This window comes from Schistocerca serialis, chromosome 5 (genome assembly GCF_023864345.2).
Source record: "Schistocerca serialis cubense isolate TAMUIC-IGC-003099 chromosome 5, iqSchSeri2.2, whole genome shotgun sequence".
Lineage (NCBI taxonomy): Eukaryota > Metazoa > Arthropoda > Insecta > Orthoptera > Acrididae > Schistocerca > Schistocerca serialis.
This window is the reverse complement of record NC_064642.1, coordinates 34,659,761-34,681,301: the sequence shown is the minus strand read 5'-3', so window position 1 is coordinate 34,681,301 and position 21,541 is coordinate 34,659,761. Positions and strand designations below refer to the sequence as shown.

At 44.4% G+C, this 21,541-nt stretch overlaps 1 protein-coding gene across 1 annotated transcript in view; it reads right to left on the bottom strand.

Annotated features, from left to right (window-relative positions):
• Positions 1-3,773: 3,773 nt before the first annotated feature.
• Positions 3,774-21,541, bottom strand: part of LOC126481728 (uncharacterized) — a 160,738-nt gene continuing 142,970 nt past the window's right edge. Inside the window, 12 exon segments of the mRNA XM_050105681.1 lie at positions 3,774-3,899; positions 4,006-4,260; positions 4,343-4,420; positions 4,465-4,574; positions 6,397-6,538; positions 6,646-6,900; positions 6,991-7,223; positions 8,781-8,922; positions 9,029-9,283; positions 9,367-9,593; positions 10,188-10,281; positions 11,947-12,443. Of these exon segments, the coding sequence (XP_049961638.1) occupies positions 3,774-3,899; positions 4,006-4,260; positions 4,343-4,420; positions 4,465-4,574; positions 6,397-6,538; positions 6,646-6,900; positions 6,991-7,223; positions 8,781-8,922; positions 9,029-9,283; positions 9,367-9,593; positions 10,188-10,281; positions 11,947-12,443 (2,414 nt within the window).

The following is a 21,541-nucleotide window of genomic DNA, read 5'->3' as shown; positions in this document are numbered from 1 at the left end:
TATATTTATAATAATTTATGTAATTGTAATTAATATATGGATGCAATGTCAAAAGTAATGTGCTGTAAAAGAATGAAAATGTTATATGCTACTGGTTGATGCATAGGGAAAGAAGGTCCGTAACCATGTAAAACTTAAGGGGAAGTCCCTCCGCAATGGAACTGGCTAGGCGTGAATGGAAGATGAGGACCTGGCGGTCGATCTGCAAGTCCCGTATGTGGTGGTGGCTAGCAAGAAATGCGTGCGTATCTCGTAAACTAAAAGAGCGAGAAGAACCAAAATACGGTCTCTGATACACAAGTAATGCGGCGGCTTATTATTCATGGCATTGTTTAGTTAGCTCTTTACTATGAAAATCTGACGCTAAGAAGAGAATTTTCAGAGCTCGTCAGACAGGAAGAGCCATGCATACTTTCGCCGCCCTTTTTTTAATAACACAGCAGATCGACGCTGCCACCACCTTCATCTCACATTAGCAGTTGAGTGCTGTATAATTGTGTGGACCAGATATAAGGTTTAGTTTTCAGTAATAATTTTGCGTTGTGTGAACTTTGTGTACAGCCACCGTATTTGATCCTTAGGCATCAGGGTCCTGTCGCAAGTGCTACGATGAATCCGAGTATCCTGCTTTACTGAACTGAAGCACTATTATTTTCCTTAACAAGCGTTAACAAACTTTGTAGAGTTGTAACGTTCGTAAATATTTTGTAAGCGTAAGTTTTGAAATATTCCACATATTTTTCATGAATGGACGGTTAAAGCATCATTTAAAACATCCTTTTAATTGCAATTTCATGTGTAATGCAGTTAACAGTGTTTTTCATTCTGGGTTGTGACTGAACTGTTCAGCGACGGCCTGAATCTACCGATAAATTGGTTTCTGGGTCCCCATGCTAATTGTTGCGCCAAATTTAAATGTCATATTACAATAATAGCCAAAAAATAAGCAACTGGCTACAATTATTCAAACTAGAATAGCTCCAGGTACCACCTATTCCATTGGAGCTAAATAATATAGGGTAGTGGATATTCCTTGAGAATGCAAATAATACACTCCTGGAAATGGAAAAAAGAACACATTGACACCGGTGTGTCAGACCCACCATACTTGCTCCGGACACTGCGAGAGGGCTGTACAAGCAATGATCACACGCACGGCACAGCGAACACACCAGGAACCGCGGTGTTGGCCGTCGAATGGCGCTAGCTGCGCAGCATTTGTGCACCGCCGCCGTCAGTGTCAGCCAGTTTGCCGTGGCATACGGAGCTCCATCGCAGTCTTTAACACTGGTAGCATGCCGCGACAGCGTGGACGTGAACCGTATGTGCAGTTGACGGACTTTGAGCGAGGGCGTATAGTGGGCATGCGGGAGGCCGGGTGGACGTACCGCCGAATTGCTCAACACGTGGGGCGTGAGGTCTCCACAGTACATCGATGTTGTCGCCAGTGGTCGGCGGAAGGTGCACGTGCCCGTCGACCTGGGACCGGACCGCAGCGACGCACGGATGCTCGCCAAGACCGTAGGATCCTACGCAGTGCCGTAGGGGACCGCACCGCCACTTCCCAGCAAATTAGGGACACTGTTGCTCCTGGGGTATCGGCGAGGACCATTCGCAACCGTCTCCATGAAGCTGGGCTACGGTCCCGCACACCGTTAGGCCGTCTTCCGCTCAAGCCCCAACATCGTGCAGCCCGCCTCCAGTGGTGTCGCGACAGGCTCGAATGGAGGGACGAATGGAGACGTGTCGTCTTCAGCGATGAGAGTCGCTTCTGCCTTGGTGCCAATGATGGTCGTATGCGTGTTTGGCGCCGTGCAGGTGAGCGCCACAATCAGGACTGCATACGACCGAGGCACACAGGGCCAACACCCGGCATCATGGTGTGGGGAGCGATCTCCTACACTGGCCGTACACCACTGGTGATCGTCGAGGGGACACTGAATAGTGCACGGTACATCCAAACCGTCATCGAACCCATCGTTCTACCATTCCTAGACCGGCAAGGGAACTTGCTGTTCCAACAGGACAATGCACGTCCGCATGTATCCCGTGCCACCCAACGTGCTCTAGAAGGTGTAAGTCAACTACCCTGGCCAGCAAGATCTCCGGATCTGACCCCCATTGAGCATGTTTGGGACTGGATGAAGCGTCGTCTCACGCGGTCTGCACGTCCAGCACGAACGCTGGTCCAACTGAGGCGCCAGGTGGAAATGGCATGGCAAGCCGTTCTACAGGACTACATCCAGCATCTCTACGATCGTCTCCATGGGAGAATAGCAGCCTGCATTGCTGCGAAAGGTGGATATACACTGTACTAGTGCCGACATTATGCATGCTCTGTTGCCTGTGTCTATGTGCCTGTGGTTCTGTCAGTGTGATCATGTGATGTATCTGACCCCAGGAATGTGTCAATAAAGTTTCCCCTTCCTGGGACAATGAATTCACGGTGTTCTTATTTCAATTTCCAGGAGTGTAATTAGTACAAAAGATACTATTACTTCATAACTATTTTAGCAGTAGTAATTTCCTATAATTAAATTGACAAAAGAACCTTGTGTCCGTGTCAGTAGTGCTCCACTATTAGTAATCATTTACTTGTAATTATCGTCATCTTCCTACTGTGATGTGCAGACAGTGAGTGTTACCGAGAGCCAGTTGTTGCCTGCACGCGTTAATATTCTACTACCTCAAAATGTCAGATGGCATGGAACGTCCAAATTCAGGAAGCTTCACCCTCTTTCCATTAACTGTTTTTACGGACTGTGGAAATTTTTAAAGATCGATTCGTTCCTTTTATTGGGCAAGTCTCGAAAAGGCTAACTTTTAATGCCCTTGACTATATACCAATCAAGCGTTTGAAATGGTTAATGCCTTGACAGAGAAATTATTTTCAGCACTTATTACAGTACTGCATGAATCCATTCATAGTGATTCTCTTAACGTTAACAACAGGTTAATGTTATTTAAAACTTGAAGTATATATCTCAGAAGCAATTATTTACGCAACAAGACTATTAGATCTGTTAAATCTTCGTAAACGTGATATTTCAGAATCCAGAACCTCGAACTTTACTTTGGACCCCATACTAGCATAACTCATTAAATAAGTATGTTCAAAAATCACATGAAACTAAGGGTATTCCATTTCCAGTTCCTGCAGCGGAACTATGGTAGCCAGATCAACATTTTAACTGATATTTACCTTCAAATAAGACAATAAATGAAATATCACCACAGGTACCTAAGAATCCATCCTCCACACCATGCATAAGAGTCATCGCGTAACAAGTAATGGAATTTAAGCGGCTACATAGATATATACTTAGAGGTCTTTCTCTAAAGACATATCAGCTCAAGAGTTGTCACAGAAAAGGAAAAAGACCACTGAATATGAAAGTGAGTGAGTGGGAAGAGGTATCCTATATCGGCATCTGAAAGTACGGCAGAAACATTATTAAAACTGTTCATAACAAAGTCAATACTGATCTGCAGCACACTTAGGACTAGGAGGAAAGAAAATGCAAGCAATGATTTAAAAATCTGGCCTACGTTTTGTTCTTAAATGGTCGAAAAACATTTGTCTTGCGAGACAGCCTAAAATTACTTGGTATTGAAAGAGGGTTCAGACTCACAGAGTTTCACAAAAAGTATCACAATTAACTTTTAGCACAGAGGTTCATTTATTTTACGCATTGATTACATCAAAACCGGGGACTGGAAAACGTGGTTATATTATCAGTTCGCAGGTGAGAGTGGAAGAAGACTCGGTGGCTTTAAAACGTCCAGCCGAAGATCTTCCTGAAGAAGTCCATGATGGCTTCCACATCGATACCGGCGTCCCTCAGCATCTGGATCAAGTCCTGCACAGCGTCCAGCTCCAAAACGCGCAACACCAGTTGCTGCAAAGGTCATACTTACATTTACAGATCACGTACAGAGGCAATACAAAATAAAACGGTGGCACAATCGAAGCCATTCAACAGCTATGAAATGGTCACTACTTACGTGGAACTCGTCTGAACTGAGCCTGTTGATGAGTTCAGCAAAGTCAGGGCTGGTCTCCAGCTTCTCGTTCTAGAGAGCCTTCAGCTCGTCGACTGGGAGGATGGCGAGGATCTCATCGAGCATGGACTTGAGGCTCCTGCTGCTCCTCCTCATTCGGCTGGCGGGTTTCGAAATCTGAGGAATGCCCAGGAAGTCGTGGATCGTTTTGAGGAAGCCATAGGGGTCAAGGCCAGAGGACTCGAGAAAGTTGAGCAGCTGTGGAGAAAATCAAGCAATCACCAACTACGTAGTGCAACATCTCATAGGTGTATGAAGTGTCTAATGGAGTGTTGCTTACATCGTACAGTTCGGGCTGCTGGTCGACGTAGACGACGATGCTCTCGAACTCGTCCGACATGAGGTACTGGAGGGCGGCCTGCACCTCAGCGTCGTTGGCGACGTAGTTGAGGACGATTTGACGATTTCGTCGACGGGGATGAGGGCCAGGTAGTCATTCAAGTCATCCTGCAGGTTGCGGCTGGATCTTTTTGCTGGGAAGTGCTGGATCATCTTCACTGGGACAATGTGTCCTATAAAAGACATGCTGAGTGTTGTTACTTGTAATTAACCACATAACCTTTAGAGAACATGTATCTGATCAGTTCAATATATTTTAATTATAGCTAATGGCATTTGCTGCCACTGAAGACAAATGCCACATAACAATAAGCTGGTCATAGTTTGTGTTCCAAAAATGAACAGCGTAGAGACAGAAGTGATGACTCTTTCTGCAGGACCTGACCATCTTTTTGCAGGACAATGCTCAAACACGTACAGTGCAAGCTGTTACTGACTTGTTTGACTGATGGGGCTGCTAAGTGCTATACCACCTACTGAACTCCCGTGACTTAAGCACTCGTAAGTTCAACTCGGTTTCTAAACTGAAGGAAACACTTCACGGCATTTGCTTCAGAACTGCTACAAATTCGTCAGGCAGTAGACCGCGCCGCTCGAATTCTCAACACAATTGGTACTGCTAAGAGTATCCTATGACTTCCACATCGCTGGCAATGGTTTATGCACAATGCTGGTGACTACTTTGAACGTCAGTTAAACTTTGAAACATGTATCTATTTTGTACAGGTTATAAATAAATATCTGACACTATTAAAGTTCCAACCCTCATATGTTAGTGAACTTCCACGTAACAGTCAACGAACACAGCTAGTACTTTTTGAAGACCATGCAAGAGTTACAATAAATCATATTAGAGAGAGAGAGAAAGAGCAACAGAAGAGGTGGTAAATGATTTTTCCAAATGATTATTTAGTAGTTCTCTGAAAATAGAACCACCCTGAATTTCGAAAAAAAAAGCACTACATTCAGTTCTGTACAACAAATAGACACACAAGAATTGATGTAGCATATGAGTTAATAAACACAGTGGAATTACTGGATGTATATATCGACGAAAACTTGAACTGGAAGAAGCATTTACCGAGCTTCTCCAACAGTTAAGTTCAGCTACTTTTAGTCTTTGTATAACTGCTGATCTTGGAAACCAACTATCAACCTACTGACATATTTTGCATATTTCCACTGACTGATGTATGGAGAAATTTTCTGGTGTAACTCACCACTTAGAAAGAAATTGTTGATCGTCAAGAAGCAAGCAGTAAGAATAATGTGTGGTGTAGACACATGAACATCTTCTAGGTACCTTTTCAAGAAGATAAGCGTTTTAACACCTGCATCACAATAGATGTAGTCGCTTGTGAAGTCTGTCGTAAATAATCCACTACAATTTGATAAGAACAGTGACACACAAGCCTACAACACTAGAGGAAAAATGACGTTTATAGCCCATTGTTAAACCTGTCAGTGATTTTAAGCGTTTGCTCAATAACATAAAATATCAGACTGGTAGCGAAGCAACTTATAAATCTGATTAAAAATCATTTCTCCTGAACAACTCCTTCTAGTCCATTCACGGATTTCTATTTAAAAATTGACCAATAGATAATTAAGTGTAGTTTTAAAAGGAGGACAAAAAATAATAATGTGTTGCATAATGTTAACACTAGTCATGTATACATATCCTTTAAATTGATTCTTTCCACATCATTTTCGTCAAGTAATCATTAAAATGATCTATGGAACATGTGCAGCAAGACTTGATATGAATTTATATGGCTGTTATAAATTAAAGTACAGGAATAAAGTCTGTGAATTCCTAATTTCGTATGGCAGGTCGGTTCTCTGTGCAAACTAGGAGAGTGTCTTCAAATCCACTTATGAGTGTCTTGGATACTAATATACGATTGTCTGGCAAATATTCCCAAAAGCGTGGGCGAATGTAAACCCAAAATGACAAGCCATGTTAAAAGGTGACTTTTTAAAAAAAGTTCTTACTCAGTTTCAAAGAGCCAGAATCAGCCCAACCAAAGAGATTCCTGAAGAAGTCCACGATGGCATCCACATCGATACCGGCGTCCCTCAGCATCTGGATCAAGTTCTGCATAGCGTCCAGCTCCAAAACACGCAACACCAGTTGCTGGAAAGGTACACATTTCTAGTTACAGGTCAAGTAACGAGGTGAACAAATATAATGTTACTGCACACTTGAAGCCATTCAATAGTTGTGAAAGGATTACTGCTTACATGGAACTCGTCCGAGCTGAGCCTGTTGATGAGTTCAGCAAAGTCGGGGCTGGTCTCCAGCTTCTTGTTGTAGAGAGCCTTCAGCTCGTCGACTGGGAGGATGGCGAGGATCTCATTGAGCATGGACTTGAGGCTCCTGCTGCTCCTCCTCATTCGGCTGGCGGGTTTCGTAATCTGGGGAATGCCCAGGAAGTCGTGGATCGCGTTCAGCAAGGCGTAGGGGTCAAGGCCAGAGTCCTCGAGGAAGTTGAGAAGCTGTGGGGGAAATTGAGCAGTTAACAACATTCTCACATTGTATTGTAACGTTGCATCGTTGTGCGAGCCATCTAATGCAGGTTTACATACATCGTACAGCTCGGGCTGCTGGTCGACGTAGACGACGATGCTCTCGAACTCATCAGACATGAGGTATTGGAGGGCGGCCTGCACCTCAGCATCGTTGGCGACGTAGTTGAGGACGATGTTGACGATTTCGTCAACAGGGATGAGGGCCAAGAAGTCGTTCAGGTCATCCTGCAGGTTGCGGCTGGATTTTTTTGTGGGGAAGCGCTGGATCTTCTTGACTGCTACAATAGGTCCTGTAAGAGACATGCTGAGTGTTGTTACTTGGAATTAACCACATATCCTTTAGAGAATGTGAATATTATCTGTTGAAATATATTGAATTATGCTGATTGCTTTTGCTACTACTGAGGACTAAACGGGGTGTTTAAAAACTGATGGTCAATATTCAGGGATATGACTCGAATTATCATTCGAAACAAAAAAAGTAAAGTAAACATGGGCTCTAGAACGCATACCATAGTTATAAGCAGTTCTTGATTTTCGATATTTTGAAACAAATCTCTTCTACTGCAAGCTCTTTGCTTTCCATATTTTGAGGTAGCGGTAGTATGGACCAAAACAAGAAAGAAATGTTCGGTAAACATGTGCTCTAAAATGCACATCTTAAAAGATATGAGCACTTCATTAGAAGAGTTGTGTTTCAAATTAGCGAAGATGAACAAGTGCTCATAACTCTTAAAGTATGAATTTTAGTCCACATGTTTACTGCACATTTTTTTCTTGTTTTGTTCCATGCGACCACATCCCAAAATATAGAAAGCAAAGAGCTTGCAGTAGAAGAGGTTTGTTTCACAGTATCAAAGATCAAGAATTGCTCATAGCTCTTAAGGTATGCGTTTTAGAACCCATACTTACTTTTTTTGTTTCGAATGATCGCTCCTGTCATATCCCTGAATATTTACCATTACTTCTGGAACAACTGTATCCTATGTAATGATATGTTAAGTGGCTATGCAGAAGTATGTGACTGCTGTCATTATGTTGTAACTCGTTTAGTAATTTTTGCTACAGGCAGGGGTTGGTTTCTTTCCAGAATGACTGATTATCCTTTTGTCCAAAAAAGGGTATGCTTAAACTAATAAATGCACCTCATACTTGACTACTTTGGATATGACAAACCAATGGTGTCATACAGATCAGCAAAAATTGCTTTCCTACCTTGCTACTTATTTTTTGTTAGCTGTTAGTAAACTAATGAGGTATCACAAGTACTTACAGTAATTTCCGTTATAAATGACGTATCTGTACTGAAATGTAATTAATAAGCAAGGCATTTAACTTGTTGGACTGGATTTTGGATGGATAATGAACTATGTAATTTAATTTGTTTTTGTTTTCAATACCAGATAAAAAACAGTCAAATAAAAGTATGAAGGATCACACATAGTATTTATCTAAATTCCCTCTTTCCACGAAACAGGATGTTACTATACCGTATGGATGTGTGTGATGTCCTTAGGTTAGTTAGGTTTAAGTAGTTCTAAGTTCTAGGGGACTGATGACCTTAGCTGTTAAGTCCCATAGTGCTCAGAGCCATTTTTTTTAAATGTCTGCTATAGATTAATGTACAGTAATAATATCTGTGAATTCCTAATTTCGTATCACAGGTCAGTTCTATGTACAAACTAGGAGAGTGTCTTACAATCCACTTATGAGTGTCGTGGATACTAATATCTAATATAAGTATGTCTGGCAAATATTCCCAAACGTGTGGGCGAATGTAAACGCAAAATGACAAGCCATGTTAAAGAGTGACTTATTAAAAAAAAAAAAAAAAAAAAAGTTCTTACTCAGTTTCAAAGAGCCGAAATCAGCCCAACCGAAGAGATTTCTGAAGAAATCCATGATGGCATCCACATCGATACCGGCATCCCTCAGCATCTGGATCAAGTTCTGCATAGCATCCAGCTCCAAAACACGCAGGACCAGTTGCTGGAAAGGTCATATTTCTGGTTAGAGATCAAGTAGAGAGGTAACATAAAATAAACATGCTGGACAGCTGTAGCCATTCAACAGCTATGAAAGGATTACTTCTTACGTGGAACTCGTCGGAACTGAGCCTGTTGATGAGTTCAGCAATGTCGGCGCTGGTCTCCAGCTTCTCGTTGTAGAGAGCCTTCAGCTCGTCAACTGGGAGGATGGCGAGGATCTCATCAAGCATGGACTTGAGGCTCCTGCTGCTCCTCCTCATTCGGCTGGCGGGTTTCGTAATCTGAGGAATGCCCAGGAAGTCGTGGATTGTGTTGAGGAAGCCGTAGGGGTCAAGGCTTGAGGACTCGAGGAAGTTGAGCAGCTGCAGAAAAAAATGGAGCAGTGAGAACCTGCATGATGTAACATCTCATAGGTGTATGAAGTGTCTAATGGAGCGTTGCTTACATCGTACAGCTCGGGCTGCTGGTCGACGTAGACGACGATGCTCTCGAACTCGTCAGACATGAGGTACTGGAGGGCGGCCTGCACCTCAGCATCGTTGGCGACGTAGTTGAGGACGATGTTGACGATTTCGTCGACGGGGATGAGGGCAAGGAAGTCGTTCAGGTCATCTTGGAGGTTACGGCTGGATTTCGATGTAGGGAAGCGTTGTAATTTTTCAGTTTTTGGTCCTGTAAATTAGAATTTTGTATAATTCTAAATTTATTTAGCGTTATTATATATTTTATTCACATTGTAGCAAGTGGCTTTGTCTTGTTTTATGAGGTTAACTTCAATTAATTTCAAAATTGAATGTTTTTGGTTCTTTACCTGAACATGGCGGTTTCATCGTTGTGTGACGAATTTGAAATAGAGGATTTTTACTTCGTGACTGAAACGTAGTTGCAGACTGTGACACCATGGATTGCTGTCTACGCAACTTGAATTCCGGGCTTTATTGGTTAAGTTCAGATCATTTCACTTAGAGTCTGTATGTGATTTGAAGTACTATATTAAATGGTAAATATGATTTTTACATTGATTGAAACGTGCTGCAGGTAGGGCAGCTGTGTGCATACAAAGTGACTAAATGACAGACAACTGAGCGTGTGACATGAACAGTTTTCCCCGTCACATAAGGATAGTATTCGTTGCATAGAAAAAGTTTTATTGTCGACATATTGAGAGTTCTCCCTACAAAAATCACTAATAGAGTGATGGATGAATGGCTTCCTACATGTCGTAGCGTTGGCTGATATTTATGTAAAATATATTCAGCATCTTACCACAGCATATAGGATATAGGTGAAAAATATTTATCTTTTCTTGGTAAGACTTCGTGTAGAGATATGTCTGTTCACCTCCATCTACATCTGCATTCTGGCAAGCACGGTTAAGTGCGTAGCGGAGGGTACCTCTCATGCTGTATTACGGCTGCTTTTATTCCATCCACAGTCCTGGAATCCTCTGACTGTTCAGTCATTATATGTAGTCTTTCGGGGGATGTTTGGTGTCTGTCAGTTAATGTTTTTCAACATCTATGTGAGGCGCTCCCGCAGGGGAAATAAACATCTAACCATTGTGTGTCATTCTTCGTGTTGTTGTGCTCTCGAGTCCGAATACTTGTTTGATGCAGCACTCCATGCTACTTCCTGTGCAAGCCTCGTCAGCTCCGAATAAATACTGTAACCTACATTATTGTGAATCCGTTTACTCTATTCGTCTTTTGCTCTCCCTCTACGATTTTTACCGTCAGCACTTCACTCCAGCTCTAAGTTGGTGATCCCTCGATGTCTCTCAACATGTCGTATCAACATAGTCTAATCAAGTTTAGCCACAGATTTCTTTTCTCTCCAAGTCTATTCAGTATCTCCTCATTAATTACGGTATATACCTATCTAATCTACAGCATTCTTCTGTGGCAACGCATTTCAGAAGTTTACTTTGTTTTCGTGTCTAAACTGTTTACCAGTACTCCATACCAATACTTTCAGAAAATAAATCTGTATTCTATGTTAACAATTTTCTCTTTTTCAGAAACACTTTTCTTGTCACTTCCAGTCTGCATTTCATATCCTCTGTATACGTTCTATACCGAGTGCTAGTGTTACGAGGCAAATACACTATGAACAGCAAGAGTCCCAAACACATCTCTGTTGCTTAAACATCATTCGATAACCCTGCCAAGTATTTGTGCCAAGTATCAGTGACGGCTGTACGGCAAGCCTCTTCCCGGAGAATGTTAACGTTAAGAGTCCAAGGTCCTCTACTACGGCTCGTCTGTTGTCGTGGCAGCGTCACGGTGCAGATGAAGGCCTGATGGTCTCTGAATGCAGTGGCCCACAGCTCAGCACTGACAGTTGCTGCCCGAAGACCTCGGGAGACATTAATCCAGTCCAACTGCTGGCCGAGTGGCTGGGGGAGTGTGTATATCCGCGGCGGTCACCATAGTTCAGCGACGATGTATCATGCAAAGCGAGATCTCTGACCATAGCATGTAGGGCTGGACATGGGACATGGTGAGGGATCTGATCCTCAGGGCGTAAGACACTGTTAAAGGCCCCGCCCACCACCAGGTGCTCTGTAGCGCCTTGAAACAATGGAACTACCTCAGTGGAGTAATAGAGTGTTCGCTCTCGACGCTTCGCAGTACCAGACGGGGCATCCAGATTCACTAGACGGACTGCGCCGATGCTGAGCGCAATGCCTCTCGCTGATGGCAAAAACTGAATATCCGTTGGTTCGATGCCATCGCGTAGTAGTATGGCCGTACCACCACCGCCGGAAATTGGGTTAACGTAAGACGCGTATACATAAACATCCAGGCGCAGATCAGGCCGTACCTCTTGAAGAAACACGGTATCAATGTCCGCCGCTCGAATCATGGCCTTTAACAAGTTTGTTTTGATCGTGGAGCTAATGCCGTTGACAGTGACTGTACCTACCCGATACACCTGGGTCATCTGATAGTACGATGACGTATCCTGCGGTCGTTTAAGCCAGTATGCGCCACATGGTCCGTCCGACCTTCCCTGTCATCCGTACCGTACATATTATTGATCGGATTGAGACAAGATGTCCGTCCAACGAGCCGCCTGATATCATTCTTTCCATCTCCATCTCGGACAGCCAACCACCAAGCTGGAGCTGTGGTATGTTAGGCGACGCATGGTGTTCTTCCGGTGTCTTAGCCGCAAAATCGCCAGTGGGCTCGAAGGTGACCTGAGCATCGTCATCTTGGCTTTGTCCTTGGGCGGACGTTGCCAGCAGCAAACCAGGAACCTTTGGTGTGAGGTCAACAGCGCTGGCCGCAGACGGATTTTCCTCATCCTCGTGCAACTTGTCACCACCTCGAGAATCATTTCCTGTAGACAGCCTCCTCTTCATTCGTCGATTGGGTGACCTCTGCTTGCGGGAGCGCGTGTCCGTTTCATGTGGATCACGACAAGCAGTAGGCACTTCCCGCATCGCCGTGTCTGAGCTCGAATCGATTTGCTGATGCTCTCCTTCCTCACACGGCTGGGGTGCAGACTTGGTCGCTGCTGTTTAGATCGGTGACGGTTCCGATGAAGGCTTCGTCATCGTGGGCGCGGAAACCGAGCCCGCGGGGGCCGGCAACTGGAACGGAACAACGTCCGCGTCTTACATGTTCCTCGCTGCCTCAACGTATGTAATAGGCAGCGTTCTCGGTTGTGATGTAGGCGTAGTGTCTGCACGTGGTCTCTGGACTAGGCGTCGCTGCAGGCATTCAGAGGGTACCAGCCCTTCCTGCCCGCACCATGAACAAGTCCGCAGTTGACCGTCATAAATGACGATCGCTCGACAGCCACCAAAGCTCACGTAAGATGGGATGTGTTTACGCAGTTCGATTCGCACCTGATGCACTCCATTCAGTGCAGGATAAGTCTCGAACATATGGTACTTTCCCGTAAGACCGCTGCATGTTCACCAAAAGCGTGGCCGAATTTCAAATGGCAGTTCGAAGATTAACTTTAAATGCGAACATTTTTAGGTTAGGCTTTACCGTGACTGTTACTGACATTAAATGAAACAACAAGTTTACTGTTACCAGTCACCGTTTTATTTTTTCCACGACGCGTTTCGAAGGTTTAAACCTCCATCATCGGGTGGATTTACATTAGTTAGTGTTACATATGTGTGTATGTTGTGTTACGACATTTGGAGGAACTTGTGGCACTGCCTAGTGGAGAAACAAGACACTATTTCAGAATATGGTTTTGGATAACTTTTGACAAAAAATTAAACTGATATTTAATGGTAAACTTTAATAAGTAAACTAGAGTACCTCCAGTGGTCACAGGTTCCTTTTTCTGTCGTAACACTTCACATGTATACTGCCACATTTGTAAACAAATATGGCGTCTGGAATCAGCTGGGTGCAAGGTTCGTACAGCAGAAGAGAAGACATAATTGCAAAGTGCAAAGAATATACATTGTAACAACATTATTACAGAATAATCGTTTAAACCATTTGGAGGTGTTTGTTTTGAGCTGTCAAATATATGTATACACACACACATATATTTGACAGCTCAAAACAAACACCTCCAAATGGTTTAAACGATTATTCTGTAATATATGTATACACACACACATATATTTGACAGCTCAAAACAAACACCTCCAAATGGTTTAAACGATTATTCTGTAATATATGTATACACACACACATATATTTGACAGCTCAAAACAAACACCTCCAAATGGTTTAAACGATTATTCTGTAATATATGTATACACACACACATATATTTGACAGCTCAAAACAAACACCTCCAAATGGTTTAAACGATTATTCTGTAATATATGTATACACACACACACATATATTTGACAGCTCAAAACAAACACCTCCAAATGGTTTAAACGATTATTCTGTAATATATGTATACACACACACATATATTTGACAGCTCAAAACAAACACCTCCAAATGGTTTAAACGATTATTCTGTAATATATGTATACACACACACATATATTTGACAGCTCAAAACAAACACCTCCAAATGGTTTAAACGATTATTCTGTAATATATGTATACACACACACATATATTTGACAGCTCAAAACAAACACCTCCAAATGGTTTAAACGATTATTCTGTAATATATGTATACACACACACATATATTTGACAGCTCAAAACAAACACCTCCAAATGGTTTAAACGATTATTCTGTAATATATGTATACACACACACATATATTTGACAGCTCAAAACAAACACCTCCAAATGGTTTAAACGATTATTCTGTAATAATGTTGTTACAATGTATATTCTTTGCACTTTGCGATTATGTCTTCTCTTCTGCTGTACGAACCTTGCACCCAGCTGATTCCAGACGCCATATTTGTTTACAAATGTGGCAGTATACATGTGAAGTGTTACGACAGAAAAAGGAACCTGTGACCACTGGAGGTACTCTAGTTTACTTATTAAAGTTTACCATTAAATATCAGTTTAATTTTTTGTCAAAAGTTATCCAAAACCATATTCTGAAATAGTGTCTTGTTTCTCCACTAGGCAGTGCCGCAAGTTCCTCCAAATGTCGTAACACAACATACACACATATGTAACACTAACTAATGTAAATCCACCCGATGATGGAGGTTTAAACCTTCGAAACGCGTCGTGGAAAAAATAAAACGGTGACTAGTAACAGTAAACTTGTTGTTTCATTTAAAGTTCGAAGATTAATATGTTCCGAACGCCGAGTCTGCATGGTTGGCAGTCACGTTGCCGTCCGTGTGGTGAAAACGGTATCCACCGGTGGAACGTCGAAGAAGTCGTTCGCATGCTGCTTCATCGACAAGTTTCAAGTAAACTGTACTGGAGATGATCGAAAGATGTATACCGATAAGTTCCTGTGGATCGACGTTCATTACCTCAAGCAAGAAACGCTCTACTTTCTATACCTCAGGTCGTGCGTTAACTTACTTGTGAACTTTCTATAAGCGCCATCGTCGTTCGAGGTGATCGGTCTGCACTCGTACTGCAATACTGCTACCCGCGCGAGTAAACAACGGAGCGCCGCACAGAACCCCGAGCGCGTCCTCTTCACAACACTGCTGAGAGCCGACTGCACTCTATCCACTACTCCAACTGTACAGCACGACGAATTTGTGCTGACACAGATAGTTACCGTACATGTAGTTACAGTGTTGCGAGATTGCCACTCTTTAACGTCGTTTTTCTGCCGGATATACTCACCGGACGAAATTTTCTGAAAGACATTTTTTTATCGCTGGCATGTGAGTAGTCGCGTTGCGAAGCCCGAGTGCGCGTATTTCGATTGACCTTGTACATGCTGTATCATATTTAAAATTGACAGCGAAAACCAAACGCCAAACATGAGTTACACGATAGTAGAACCAAAACCTTCCTGTAAATATGGGCCCACGAAAGGGCCATTGTGACTGAATAGTTGTGATTCGCCAATGACGCCACTACGAAATGCTATTGTAGTTCCTGAAACTGTATTTGAAATATAGATTTATACATTGTTTCCATCTAACCGAGAACTAAGCTAGAATTAGACTCCATTCGAGCAGACCTCGACAGGCCCAACCGAACCGGCCGACCGCCGTGTCATCCTCAGCCGATAGGCGTCACGAGATGTGGACATGAAGGGGCATGTGGTCAGCACACTGCACTCGCGGCCATCGTCAGTTTTCGTGACCGGAGGCACTACTTCTCAGTCAAGAAGATCCTCAGTTGGTGTCACAAGGATCTAGTGCACCCCGCTTGCAACAGCGCTTGGCAGACCTGGATGGTCACCCGTCGATGTGATAGCCAAGCCCGACTACGCTTAACTTCGGTGATATGACGGGAACCGGTGTAACCACTGCGGAAAATCCGTTGGCTCCAATTGAGGCCTACCTGAATCAGAAATACAATACAACTCCATGATGGGAAATGTTACAATTTACTGTACACTCGCACATGCCAAAAGGGCTGATCCACGCGTCATGTTCGCATTTGGATGCAATACCGATTATGTCTCGGTAGTGAATTGCGAATTCTTTCAGGCACCTATGGATCATACTGTAAAGTTTGACAAATTCTACGGGTTTGACGCTATGAATCATTCCGTAAAGTATGACAAACTTTACATTTCCTGCTTTAGTGCGTCAGCCATATTTGCAGGAGTGATGGATAAATGACTTTTAAGATGAATCAGCAGAGAAAAATCCAGAGGGTTGTGCACCCATGTGTACTGGAACGTTATTGCTTCTGTTATCGTCGACTCCAGTTCACCCACTTTGAAACCAAATCAGAGACGTCTCAACAGATCTTTTCACTACATCTCAGTTGGTAGACATTCATTATGTAACATTTGTTCAATATATGACGCAACAAATATGTAACTTAGGAATACCAAATTTCGTCGACTTAGTACGTTAGGACCCGCTTAAGTCCTGAAAGGTTATGGAAAAGGCTACAAATTGTTATTTATATTCCTGAATTAACGCTCCACTTGAAAGGAAGTTACAATCAAATTGCTGAAACATACTACAGCCATTATTTAACATAAACTTTAATACTGCAAAAACGGAAATACAGAAAAAGTGTTCGTACTTCCGTCGTCTACAAGAATTCCGTAAAGTGTAATTAATTTAAATGTATTTTTTCTTTCTAATAATGCCAGGCAGTTTCATTACTATTAATCACTTGAACGTCATGAATGAACAACCTTTTCAAGCTATAACAGTCTTCCAAATATGTGTACCGAATGAATTTGTTTCTCAGTTAGTTAGTCACGTGTCCCATTGATCATCAATCTCATGGTAACCGTTATGATGTGGAACGTGTCAAGTGCATAAGAAATGCACACATGACCTATCTCATTCCCTTAAATGGCACAGAATGCATATATTATACCTACAGATTTATTTGCTCCCATTCGAGGATTCATCTATGGTGCAGAAGGAGTTGTCAAGGAGATATGATTTCAATTTATTTTTAAAAACATTGCTGCTGCCTCTCAGACATTTTATTTCAACTGGTAATTTATTGGAAAGTTTTACAGCAGCATATTTTACCCCTTTCTATGCCAAGGAGAGGTTGAGTAGAGGATAGCAAAAGTGTTTCTCTCTTCTGAACGTCACTGTGGTTTTTCAACTGGTCCATGTTGTTGAGAACAAATTTCATTACTGAGTAGGAGCCGCGCGGCGTCATACCTATAATTCCACGACACGGTGATGGACATACTGCGCCAAACCAGCTCTTCGTCGCACGCTCATGGCATACGGACGAGACAGGGTGCTTTGTCTCCGAGCCACCTCTGACCTTCAGTACATGGTCTTGCGGGAACTAGCGTCACAACCACCTTCGCCAGAGCGCCAAATGGCCGTCCACCGGACACAGGCACGGCTTCTGAAGATCACGGCTGACAGATTGGACGCCGGCCGGAGTGGCTGTGCGGTTCTAGGCGCTACAGTCTGGAGACGAGCGACCGCTACGGTAGCAGGTTCAGATCCTGCCTCGGGCATGGATGTATGTGATGTCCTTAGGTTAGTTAGGTTTAATTAGTTCTAAGTTCTAGGCGACTGATGACCTCAGAAGTTAAGTCGCATAGTGCTCAGAGCCGTTTGAACAGATTGGACGGCACACGGGTTCGATCGAGACTGCAAGATTCCATCCCAAAGGAACGTGCCTCTCTTTATCACATCGTCAGAGAACGGAGACACTGTAAGAGACGACTCGTCACGGCAGTTGTTTCTGCGGCGGGCAACGCGCAGAGATACACAACACCATATCCCTAGCAGATCAACGGCGTGACAGTGACATTGAGGATGCCCTGCACGACCTGCCGCCTTCGGGTAGAGCCGGTCGGAGTGGCCGAGCGGTTAAATGCGCTACAGTCTGGAACCGCACGACCGCTACGGTCGCAGGTTCGAATCCTGCCTCGGCCATGGATGTGTGTGATGTCCTTAGGTTAGTTAGGTTTAAGTAGTTCTAAATTCTAGGGGACTTATGACCACAGCAGTTGAGTCCCATAGTGCTCAGAGCCATTTTGAACCTTCGGGTAGGTTGCAAGGTGACGCCACATTCTTGGAGGCCGGCACGTGGGTGGAAATGCGCATGGCCCTCTCGTGGGGCACAAGAAACAGATCACCTGGACCTGACTGTTTTCAAATGGTTCAAATGGCTCTGAGCACTATGGGACTCAACTGCTGTGGTCATCAGTCCCCTAGAACTTAGAACTACTTAAACTTAACTAACCTAAGGACATCACATACACCCATGCCCGAGGCAGGATTCGAACCTGCGACCGTAGCAACAGCGCGGCTCCGGACTGGAGCGCCTAGAACCGCACGTCCACCGCGGCCGGCCCTTGACTGTTTTCCGCTTGAATTTTGTAGCACCTTTTTTGACCTGATGGGGGAAGTTTGGCGGCAGATGTGCTGCGAACTCCTGGATCCGGACTTCCGCGTCCTCCCCCCCGCGCTCTATTATAGCTCCCCCCGTGGCGCTCATGTCGGCATGCCGCTTAGAAGGCGCCCCCGTGGTGGTTGACGTAGATCACACATTTGACCGAGTTGAGCACCATTTCTAGGGTGTTTAGAGAAGATGGTACTGACCACAATATCGGCAGGTGTGGACCTCCGTCTCATCCATGGAGCCCCTTCCACAGTTCTGGTCAATGGCTACCGCTCGCCACCGTTCACTATTGAGCGCTAGGTGCGACAAGGATGTCCCCTGTCGGCCTTTCTCTTCGCCGTCGCCCTCGAACCTGCATATCATGGTCTACGACAGCGTTTGGAGGGCATTCGCCTCCACGATGTGCATTTTAAATGTATGCGGACGATGTAGTATTCTTGGTGAGCTCGGCAGAAAATATCTCTGTACGGCGATCGCGTGGCTTCAGCAATACGGAGAGGTGGCCGGGAGCCGTATCAATCTGCGAAAGTCGCACTACATGGATGTGGGCAGAGGACTGCAAATGAGTACGCCAGTGCCCATTACCACAGTCCCGGCAATGAAGTGTTTGGGAGTGATCTTCCATGCGAACGTGCAGCGTACGGCCCGAGATACGTATCGCAGACTACTTAATGTGATCCGCACTCATGTTCGTATCCATAACTTTCGAACGCTTGATCATGCGGGTACATTTTGTCAACGTCTACCTCGCTCCGAAACTTAATCATTACACACACGTTCTCCCGATGACCGCTACTGTAGCTGCCAAGTTCCAGGCGGCCTTCGGTCATTTCGTCAGCGAGGGTAGGGTGTTCAAGAACCGTTACGAGACGCTTACGTTGCCCACACACGCAGGCGGCATTGGAATGATAAACGTGCACAACAGGGCGCGCGCTCTCTTCCTGCGGACGATGCATCGCCTACGTTCTTCGGACAGGGACAGCCTCCCTGGTACACTTATTCAGGAGGTGGTGTCTCAATCCCTCTGTCCGCCGGTTCCTGCTGGACATGTCACCCCAACCAGCACTGTGCCTCATTCGCACCCATCTGGTCGACATGAGTTATCTGTTGGATGTCTTGCCGACCACGCGGGATCCTAGCACCAAGGACTTCTACCGCTACTTTCAACGGACGCTGCCTGCTAATGTGGTTGAACGCCGACATCCGGCGGTTGGCTGGAGACGGGTGTGGAGTAACGTACACTCCCCTTTCCTTCCCACCACGGCCAGGGCGCTGTGGTATGTGACAACGTTTACACCTGATCCATCTTGCCGAGGATCCTCTCTGCCCCAGATGCACCGCTTTCGACACCGACTTGCACCGTTTCATTTGTGGTATGGCTACCGACTGCTGGCTCCTCACGCGGCGCATGTTAACATTGTTGCTGCAACGGACACCTCCGTCCGTAGAGCCCACCGAGATGATCCATCCCGACGTCACTCACTTCCCTGCTACTCGTCATAACGCCACGGTGTGGGTTAAGGGTGAGGCATTGTCATACTTTTTTAATGAGGGCGTTGCAGTGTTGTTAGATTTCTGGCATTATTTAACGAGTAACTACCCTATATTACGGCGCAATGCGTGGTATGGTACGCTCTTTACGAATTACTGGTGGCCGATGTTTACGCGCGCTCCAGACCTTTGGGGTGTAGCAGGTGAGAGAAGAGACTGAGAGATTGCACATGATGGACTGATGAGAGACATCGACGGTAATTACAGGATGTTTCACCCTCACTGAACGAGACGACGACCAAGACATCCCGCCATCTGGCTGCTGTGTACACTCCCCGAGAAAAAACAAAAACAAAAATAGAACAAGAAAGAATGACACATAAATACATAAGAACAAAATGAACAACAAATAAAATATAATAAAGTATTGTACCCTTTCCTTTATCCTTTCTTTTTTTAATAAAATGTTCAAAGGCACATTTAATTTTTGCTCGTGGGTGGAGCCTGAAGTGGTAGCGTACTACCGTCCTAGTTAGGTTTAGGGTGAAGTGGCGGTGGCACTAGCTTTGTTTTTTGTTAGGTAGGTTTTTGGGGGTTGTATGGGTGAAAGGGGCCAACGCCTGAAATGGAAGAGGTAATTTTCTTTCTTTATGTACAGCACAAAAAAGGTAGCGTCTTTGTTAAAAAAAAAGAGGATAGAGTTTTGGATTAGCGTATAGGAGTTTGATGGTTCGATCCTGGGTTGAGGCATGTGTTTTTTATTTGGTAAGTGTAGTCCAGGTGGTACGGTGTGTGGCACCTTAATCGGCAACAGCCATTGCAGCGGGTCCTCTAGAAAACATTTGCACTTACGTTCTACAGTCGTAGAAATGGAAGATTGGTCAGCCTTGAAAGAAGCCCTTTGCACGTCGTGGCGTGAATTTATTCGCACCTGTTTTCTTTGTACCCTCCTCCAGTGCTCCCATAGATTAGTACCAACTATTATTCTCGCCTCGTTCAAGTCCATTACATTTCGTTAGGGCCCTATGTTACCAGAAGTACTAGCAACGTGCTTTACAAACAATGTCCAAACTCGATTACTTACTGTTTTTATGTGTTATCGCCATGGTTCCACTAATTACGCCTTTCAGCACTGAGTCTGTTAACCGCATTCTGTTTAGTACATATCTCAATGCAATATTATTATTATTATTATATCAGTGGGATTGTGGAAATATCACGTCTATCACCGTTAGGGAAACAGTGTGATTCGAAACCGAACATTTCAACCGGGCTGGTGTTGCCGCTCGTGAATATGCGGCTAGATATCCTCGTCGACGCCATCCAGATAAAAATGTGTTTCGTTGTCTGGAACTGCACCTTCGGGATTTAGGTTCTCTCCTTCGCGTGACAGAGGTCATCCACGGACGCGCCGTACTCCAGCTACTGGGGAAGCTATTCTGGAGGTCATACTCCAAGAACCTCAGCAAAGGAGACGTAGTGTAGCAAGGCAGCTGCGTGTCTCGAAACGCACGGTCGTTATCGCCCTGAGCGAGCGTGGCTGCACCCCTATCGTTATGCTTTCCCGCAAACCAGCAGCCTGCAGATCGCCTTCAGCGGACGCAATACTGTGAATGGTCCCAACAACAGGTAGCCAACGATGACTTCGTGAATACCGTAATATGGTCGGATGAAGCAGTATTCACTTGTGAGAGTGTCTTCAATATGCACAATCCCCACCATTGGTGTGAGCTTAACCC